This window comes from Oryzias latipes, chromosome 16 (genome assembly GCF_053564925.1).
Source record: "Oryzias latipes strain Hd-rR chromosome 16, Olatipes_Hd-rR_3.1".
Classification (NCBI taxonomy): domain Eukaryota; kingdom Metazoa; phylum Chordata; class Actinopteri; order Beloniformes; family Adrianichthyidae; genus Oryzias; species Oryzias latipes.
In genome coordinates this window covers 8658657-8667903 of record NC_136252.1, presented here as the reverse complement: position 1 = coordinate 8667903, position 9247 = coordinate 8658657, and the positions used below count along the sequence as shown (strand labels likewise).

At 41.5% G+C, this 9247-nt stretch overlaps 2 protein-coding genes across 2 annotated transcripts; both read left to right on the top strand.

The window, feature by feature from the left end:
* On the top strand, positions 1 to 2848 carry LOC111949002 (uncharacterized). Its single transcript, XM_023964652.2, has one exon. The coding sequence runs from the start codon at positions 235 to 237 to the stop codon at positions 1441 to 1443; it is 1209 nt and encodes a 402-aa protein (XP_023820420.1). The 5' UTR covers positions 1 to 234; the 3' UTR covers positions 1444 to 2848.
* A 1183-nt stretch (positions 2849 to 4031) lies between these two features.
* LOC144984646 (uncharacterized) lies at positions 4032 to 8613 on the top strand. The gene has a single exon (XM_078933881.1). It carries the CDS (start codon positions 5998 to 6000, stop codon positions 7204 to 7206), a length of 1209 nt encoding a protein of 402 aa, XP_078790007.1. The 5' UTR covers positions 4032 to 5997; the 3' UTR covers positions 7207 to 8613.
* The last annotated feature ends 634 nt before the right edge of the window (positions 8614 to 9247 follow it).

Sequence of the window (9247 nt, the reverse complement as noted above, 5' to 3'; positions counted from 1 at the left end):
AGCAGAAAATGCGTCAAACTCTGATGACATCGCGTCATGTGATGACATGTGATGACATGTGACATCATCTGATGACATCACATGTCATCAGATGATGTCACGTCTCATCATATGAAGTCACATTGTCGTATCTGAAAAACTAATAAATACACCTGCCTTCTTCTCCATCTGCCATTTCAAGATTTCCAAGTTTGCTTCCTTAAAGATTAGATAAGAAAACAAATCTCATCAAAAATGACCAACAAAGTGTGCAAGCTTTTCATCGGTGGACTCTGTGTGAACACGAACGACGATGGGCTGCGCAAGCATTTTGAGCAGTTCGGCACCCTCACTGACTTCGTTGTCCTTCAAAACAAGAATGCACAACGATCTCGCTGTTTTGGCTTTGTGACCTACTCTACACCAGAGGAGGCCAACGCAGCCATGGCAGCAGCCCCGCACACAGTGGAAGGGAACAGTGTTGAAGTTAAACGAGCTATTCCAAAAGCAAAGGACAATAAGTCTGAAGCTTTTGCCAAGGGGGAGAAAATCTTTGTTGGTGGCTTAAGAAATGACATTAAAGAGTCTCACCTCACCGACTACTTCTCTTGGTATGGTCAAGTCGAAAAGTCTGAAATCCTCTTAGAGAAGGAGACAGGGAAAAAAAGAGGATTCGGCTTTGTGCACTTCACGCATCACAATTCGGCAGACTTGGCCTTGGTTGTAAAGTACCACACAGTGAATGGACACTTAGTTGAAGTGAAGAAAGCTGTTGCCAAGCAAGAGATGCAGGCAGGTAACCGAACGGAAACAACAACAAGACACAGGCCAGGCCCGGGAATGATGGAAAACCAAACTGGATACGGCGGCTTCGGCTTTGGGACCTACTATACACCGGAGGAGACCAACACAGCCATGGCAGCAGCGCCGCACACAGTCCAAAGGAACAGTGTCAAAGTTAAAGTAGCTGTTCCTAAAAGAAAGGCCAATGGGTCTGCAGCTCCTGCCAAGGGAGAGAAAATCTTTGTTGGTGGCTTGAAAAACAACATTGAAGAGTATCACCTCACCGACTACTTTTCTCGGTACGGTCAAGTCGAAAAGTCTGAAATCCTCTTAGAGAAGGAGACTGGAAAAAAAAGAGGATTCGGCTTTGTGCACTTCACGCATCACAAAACGGCAGACTTGGCCTTGGTTGAAAAGTACCACACAGTGAATGGACACTTAGTTGAAGTGAAGAAAGCTGTTGCCAGGCAAGAGATGCAGGCAGGTAACAGAACTGAAACAACGCCAAGACACAGGCCAGGCCAATGCATGATGGAAAGCCAAAATGGCTACTGCGGCTTGGCTTATGGGGAGTGTTGCTGCCCTTGCCACCTCTCCTACTCGAAAAATGGCAACAGAGGCTATTCCTACCCACAAAATCGTTACAGAGGCAGTGGCTATTCCTACCAGGAAAATGAGTAAAAGAAGATTTAGGCATAGAGGAACCCCCCTTTTAGGAATCCACACTTGTAGTGTGTGGATATAGTGTAGAGTTGGGATTTATATTGTCTCTGCATTTTATTTAGTTTTTAGTTTTTATTTATGTTAGAAAATGTAATGCATTATATTGTGAGTAGGACATGCAAAAAGAAGATTTAAACATACAGGAACCCCCTTTAGGAATCCACACTAGTAGTGTGTGGATATAGTGTGGGGATGGGATTTAGATTTAATCTTTTTTTCTTATTATTATTATATATTTTTTTATGTCTGAAACTTTATGCCTCATATCGTGAGTGAAGATTATCAAAAAATGAATCTAAGAGATTAAACAACTCTATCAAAATTGGACTTTTTTTTGCATTTTTATTTTTAATTTGTTGTTGAATTTTTAAAAGTAATTTAGAGTAATGTAAAAAGCTAATTATGTGAGGCTTCACAGTCATGAATTTTTATTTGTGAACAAAATGTTTTTGAAATGCAAATCAATGTATTTATTATATAAAATAAATTGTTTAATGTTGTATTTTTACCTGTCAACCACTTAAGAAAAGAGGACAAGAACAGTTAACCATGTATACAATCAAAAAACAAATGTTCTAGAGTTTCAACCTCATTTTCACAGAAAACATAAACAAACAAAATATGTTTATCACAAGAGGCACTCAGCCAGAGGAATTTTTGGATTAGAATAAAGGAGTTATTCTCAATTTGGGAACCACATTTATGACTGAAAACGATCAGGGGAGATTGTGACCAGGGAAGTAATACTTAAACCACGACAAACAGGAAACTTTCCAAATAAAACAGGAAGCAGAACTTAAATCATGACAGAAACCAAATGGAAGCAAAAACCAAGGCAAAAAACCCAAACCAAGACACAGAAATTGTTCTTGTGTTCCTTTGTGCATTAGTGGGTTCTCTCCGGGTGCTCCGGCTTTCCCTAGATTCTAAAAAAGACTTTTTTCAAAGTAAATTAGAGGCTAAGAGCACTACTTTCCCTCGTCCTCACCTCTACGCACCACCCACCCTCACTGTTCGCATCTACGCCCTTCTCTTTATGTAAGGCTGTCTGACCTGTATGTGACTGCATGTGGCTAAAAGTGTTAGCATTTCTATCAGCATCATTAACTGTCTGAAAAAAAGGTTTGCTAAAGGTGCAGACATTTTTCCAACTGTGAAAACAATACGGTCCTTGCAGTCAGTGACTACTACTGCTAATAATAATATTAATAATTAAAGATTTAAAATATATTAAATTGAGTTTATAATAAAGTATTAATAATAATACATTATGATAAAAATGAAAAAAACAAAAACATCAGTCACCAAAATGTATAGAAAATTAACCAAATCAAAAACAGTTTCCCCACAGTAATTGTTAGCAATTGGCTAGTGACTGATAAATATCCCCTCCCTGAATCGCCACCTTATCGTGGTGGAGGGGTTTGCGTGCCCGAATGATCCCAGGAGCCGCTAGCTGGTTGGTGTACCACCTCAAACTGGTCCTGGGAGACGGGCCAGACTAAGAGCGATTCAGACAAAATCCTTTTCCTTTCTAGATTTATTTACTCCCCCCAATGAGAGTTGCCAGTGCCCCATCCTGGAGCCAGACTTGTTAGTTTATGTCTGGTGGCTTTGAATTGCTCTGGGTCAGTGGACAGCAAGCATGTTGTCCCAAAGGCCCCCCAACGCAAAGGAACGTCTTCTGTAGTTCCTCTTGTGGCTTTGGTTTGTTGTTGGTGATAGATGTTGGGCCAGGCTTCATCAGGTCCTCAGCACCACAGGAACCTGCAGTGATCCGGCTGTGGTAACTGTAGACGAACCGCTGCACAGGATAAAACAGGTAAATGTCAACAGAGAGGCCTTCCAGCTGAGAGACTCCTTCATGATCCACTTTCTTGCAGAGGGAGCAGACCCATGACACCTCCAGAATCGTGTTTTCTGTCCTCCAAGGACTGACCCAAAACGGCTCTTTTTAGAGCCACCCACAAAACCTTTAAGAAAGTGATTCTCTCTTTTTCACTGTTTTTACTCCAAACTTTTAAAGTAATGCATTGTAGAAAAGGTAAGAGATTAAAACAGGTTAAACAGAATATTTGGACTTGAGCACAACTGCCCCCTCCTTGTGAAATCACAATGGATTTCCATCAGATATAAATACGTGCCAATAACATCACCTTACTTTTGATTTTTGACAAGTAAATATTTGTTTCGTTATTCAATAAAAAAAAAACTGCGTTTTTTCGTTTCACAGAGTCAGCACAGTGTTTTGCGACAGTTTTTGCTTACCACACCCACATTCATATGTAGATACACAAATATACACTCAAACACAGACATATACACACACACACGCTTACAAACACACATACATTACCGGCAGCCCACACCACAATACACAGGTGGGATTGGGGAGGGGCGGCCGGTCTTCACTCGCCTGGCCTGGTGTGTTGGGACCCTGTTATACCAGGTGGTGGCCAGGCATGCGGTGCTGGGGGGGTCGGTGGCCTGGAGGGGGTTACTGTGTAGCGACAAGGGACGGGGGACGGGGGGGGGGGGGGGGGGGACTAGAAGAATACCTGTGTCTGAAGGTGCATGGGTGGGGACAAGCCTGGGGGCTACTTCCCCAGCACCCTCTGGGGCTCACCCTCCCTTTTGCAGAGTGGGAAGGGCACCGGGTGTGTAAGGGAGGAGGGGTTGAGGAACGTGTTGGGTGATGGGGGCTGCAGAGGGTAGTGCAATGTGGGGGGAGGTAGGGGTGGAGCTGTAATTGTGTCGTGATCTTTGGGCTGCTTGGGTCGGGCGCCGGGGCTGGGCTGCGTTGACGAGGCACCGGCTGGGTGGTGGGCTGCTCCTTGGCCCTCTGGGCCCTGCATGGCCTTACCCTTGGCCTGGGTCTCTGTGTCCGCCAGAGACGTACAGTAGAGTGCGCCTGTCCTGTGGCCTGGGGGTCCTGACGCTGGGCTAGCCAAAAAGGGGTTTATATAAATTTACATCCTGGCTATCCGAAGATTCATAACCCCTTTTTGTAATAGCAAAACCTGTCCAACACAAAAGGCCTTCAGTGCTCATCTGTTTGCTCAGTTGCTGGACGGAAGGGGGATCTAAGGGCAGGGATGCCAGTATAGCTTAGTCAGTTTGTTAGTTCATTTTAGTATTTTTCTATTGAACTCTTTGTATTCGTGATCCTTTTGATTTCATGTTTTACTTCGAAGCCCATCGAGACGACTGTTGTTGTGATTTTGGGCTATACAAATAAAATTGAATTGAATTGAATTGAATTGAATTGGACAGAACAAGTTTAAGACAAAAAAAGAATATATGCTAGGAAACCGCTGCTAAAGAAAGGCAACAGGCAGAAGAGACTTGTTTGGGCTAAAGAACACAAGGAATGGAGATGAGACAGGTGGAAATCTGTGCTTTGGTCTAATGAGTCCAAATTGGAGATTTCAGGTGACTACCTCTTGATGTTCATTAAGAGAATGCCAAGAGTGTGCAAAGCAGTAATCAAAGCGAAAGGTGGCTACTTTGAAGAAACTACAATATGACATATTTTCAGTTGTTTCACACTTTTTTGTTATGCATACAATTCCACATGTGTTAATTCATAGTTTTAATGCTTTCAGTTGGACTCTACAATTTTCATGGTCATGGAAATAAAGGAAACATTTTGAATGAGATGTTGTGTCCAAACTTTTGGTCTGTACTGCATAGAAAAAAAAATCCATTTAAAAGTGTGTTCCTATGTTGAGACAGAAAAAGTAGGTTAAATCTTTTGGATCATTTGTGAGGTCTAAATTGTTTTGACAGGTCTTCAAGATTTCTCAATGCTGCATATTGCTTTACCCTCAGGAACCTGAATGTTGTTGAAGAACACTGATAATTTGTCACCCACTCCACTCAAATCAAAATGTCTGATCCAACTGAGCCCGTTGTGGGAAGAATCGGCTTGTCTACTTTGTCTGTTTGTCCACACAGAAATTTGGAAGGATTCAGTAGTTTTTACATAATTCCTATCCTCAGAGATCTCTCCCTGAGATGAAAAATGTGTTGCTTTGTTTTTTCAGAATCTCAAAAAAAAAAAATGATTTTAAGTAATGTATTAATTCTTCTGGCAACATTTTACAAACATAAATTTAAATGTAAAAATAAAACATCATATTTTCCACAATCCATTAAAGATTAATTTTTTTTTACATAAATCTAATGTAATATTCCACCAACATAAATGCTCTCAAAACTATTAAAATCTGTAATTCATGGCATATTTTTATGTAATTAACCCCCCTGTTTTTTTTAAGCAGAAAATGCGTCAAACTCTGATGACATCGCGTCATGTGATGACATGTGATGACATGTGACATCATCTGATGACATCACATGTCATGAGATGATGTCACGTCTCATCATATGAAGTCACATTGTCGTATCTGAAAAACTAATAAATACACCTGCCTTCTTCTCCATCTGCCATTTCAAGATTTCCAAGTTTGCTTCCTTAAAGATTAGATAAGAAAACAAATCTCATCAAAAATGACCAACAAAGTGTGCAAGCTTTTCATCGGTGGACTCTGTGTGAACACGAACGACGATGGGCTGCGCAAGCATTTTGAGCAGTTCGGCACCCTCACTGACTTCGTTGTCCTTCAAAACAAGAATGCACAACGATCTCGCTGTTTTGGCTTTGTGACCTACTCTACACCAGAGGAGGCCAACGCAGCCATGGCAGCAGCCCCGCACACAGTGGAAGGGAACAGTGTTGAAGTTAAACGAGCTATTCCAAAAGCAAAGGACAATAAGTCTGAAGCTTTTGCCAAGGGGGAGAAAATCTTTGTTGGTGGCTTAAGAAATGACATTAAAGAGTCTCACCTCACCGACTACTTCTCTTGGTATGGTCAAGTCGAAAAGTCTGAAATCCTCTTAGAGAAGGAGACAGGGAAAAAAAGAGGATTCGGCTTTGTGCACTTCACGCATCACAATTCGGCAGACTTGGCCTTGGTTGTAAAGTACCACACAGTGAATGGACACTTAGTTGAAGTGAAGAAAGCTGTTGCCAAGCAAGAGATGCAGGCAGGTAACCGAACGGAAACAACAACAAGACACAGGCCAGGCCCGGGAATGATGGAAAACCAAACTGGATACGGCGGCTTCGGCTTTGGGACCTACTATACACCGGAGGAGACCAACACAGCCATGGCAGCAGCGCCGCACACAGTCCAAAGGAACAGTGTCAAAGTTAAAGTAGCTGTTCCTAAAAGAAAGGCCAATGGGTCTGCAGCTCCTGCCAAGGGAGAGAAAATCTTTGTTGGTGGCTTGAAAAACAACATTGAAGAGTATCACCTCACCGACTACTTTTCTCGGTACGGTCAAGTCGAAAAGTCTGAAATCCTCTTAGAGAAGGAGACTGGAAAAAAAAGAGGATTCGGCTTTGTGCACTTCACGCATCACAAAACGGCAGACTTGGCCTTGGTTGAAAAGTACCACACAGTGAATGGACACTTAGTTGAAGTGAAGAAAGCTGTTGCCAGGCAAGAGATGCAGGCAGGTAACAGAACTGAAACAACGCCAAGACACAGGCCAGGCCAATGCATGATGGAAAGCCAAAATGGCTACTGCGGCTTGGCTTATGGGGAGTGTTGCTGCCCTTGCCACCTCTCCTACTCGAAAAATGGCAACAGAGGCTATTCCTACCCACAAAATCGTTACAGAGGCAGTGGCTATTCCTACCAGGAAAATGAGTAAAAGAAGATTTAGGCATAGAGGAACCCCCCTTTTAGGAATCCACACTTGTAGTGTGTGGATATAGTGTAGAGTTGGGATTTATATTGTCTCTGCATTTTATTTAGTTTTTAGTTTTTATTTATGTAAGAAAATGTAATGCATTATATTGTGAGTAGGACATGCAAAAAGAAGATTTAAACATACAGGAACCCCCTTTAGGAATCCACACTAGTAGTGTGTGGATATAGTGTGGGGATGGGATTTAGATTTAATCTTTTTTTCTTATTATTATTATATATTTTTTTATGTCTGAAACTTTATGCCTCATATCGTGAGTGAAGATTATCAAAAAATGAATCTAAGAGATTAAACAACTCTATCAAAATTGGACTTTTTTTTGCATTTTTATTTTTAATTTGTTGTTGAATTTTTAAAAGTAATTTAGAGTAATGTAAAAAGCTAATTATGTGAGGCTTCACAGTCATGAATTTTTATTTGTGAACAAAATGTTTTTGAAATGCAAATCAATGTATTTATTATATAAAATAAATTGTTTAATGTTGTATTTTTACCTGTCAACCACTTAAGAAAAGAGGACAAGAACAGTTAACCATGTATACAATCAAAAAACAAATGTTCTAGAGTTTCAACCTCATTTTCACAGAAAACATAAACAAACAAAATATGTTTATCACAAGAGGCACTCAGCCAGAGGAATTTTTGGATTAGAATAAAGGAGTTATTCTCAATTTGGGAACCACATTTATGACTGAAAACGATCAGGGGAGATTGTGACCAGGGAAGTAATACTTAAAACCACGACAAACAGGAAACCTTCCAAATAAAACAGGAAGCAGAACTTAAATCGTGACAGAAACCAAATGGAAGCAAAAACCAAGGCAAAAAACCCAAACCAAGACACAGAAATTGTTCTTGTGTTCCTTTGTGCATTAGTGGGTTCTCTCCGGGTGCTCCGGCTTTCCCTAGATTCTAAAAAAGACTTTTTTCAAAGTAAATTAGAGGCTAAGAGCACTACTTTCCCTCGTCCTCACCTCTACGCACCACCCACCCTCACTGTTCGCATCTACGCCCTTCTCTTTATGTAAGGCTGTCTGACCTGTATGTGACTGCATGTGGCTAAAAGTGTTAGCATTTCAATCAGCATCATTAACTGTCTGAAAAAAAGGTTTGCTAAAGGTGCAGACATTTTTCCAACTGTGAAAACAATACGGTCCTTGCAGTCAGTGACTACTACTGCTAATAATAATATTAATAATTAAAGATTTAAAATATATTAAATTGAGTTTATAATAAAGTATTAATAATAATACATTATGATAAAAATGAAAAAAACAAAAACATCAGTCACCAAAATGTATAGAAAATTAACCAAATCAAAAACAGTTTCCCCACAGTAATTGTTAGCAATTGGCTAGTGACTGATAAATATCCCCTCCCTGAATCGCCACCTTATCGTGGTGGAGGGGTTTGCGTGCCCGAATGATCCCAGGAGCCGCTAGCTGGTTGGTGTACCACCTCAAACTGGTCCTGGGAGACGGGCCAGACTAAGAGCGATTCAGACAAAATCCTTTTCCTTTCTAGATTTATTTACTCCCCCCAATGAGAGTTGCCAGTGCCCCATCCTGGAGCCAGACTTGTTAATTTATGTCTGGTGGCTTTGAATTGCTCTGGGTCAGTGGACAGCAAGCATGTTGTCCCAAAGGCCCCCCAACGCAAAGGAACGTCTTCTGTAGTTCCTCTTGTGGCTTTGGTTTGTTGTTGGTGATAGATGTTGGGCCAGGCTTCATCAGGTCCTCAGCACCACAGGAACCTGCAGTGATCCGGCTGTGGTAACTGTAGACGAACCGCTGCACAGGATAAAACAGGTAAATGTCAACAGAGAGGCCTTCCAGCTGAGAGACTCCTTCATGATCCACTTTCTTGCAGAGGGAGCAGACCCATGACACCTCCAGAATCGTGTTTTCTGTCCTCCAAGGACTGACCCAAAACGGCTCTTTTTAGAGCCACCCACAAAACCTTTAAGAGCTTGATTCTCTCTTTT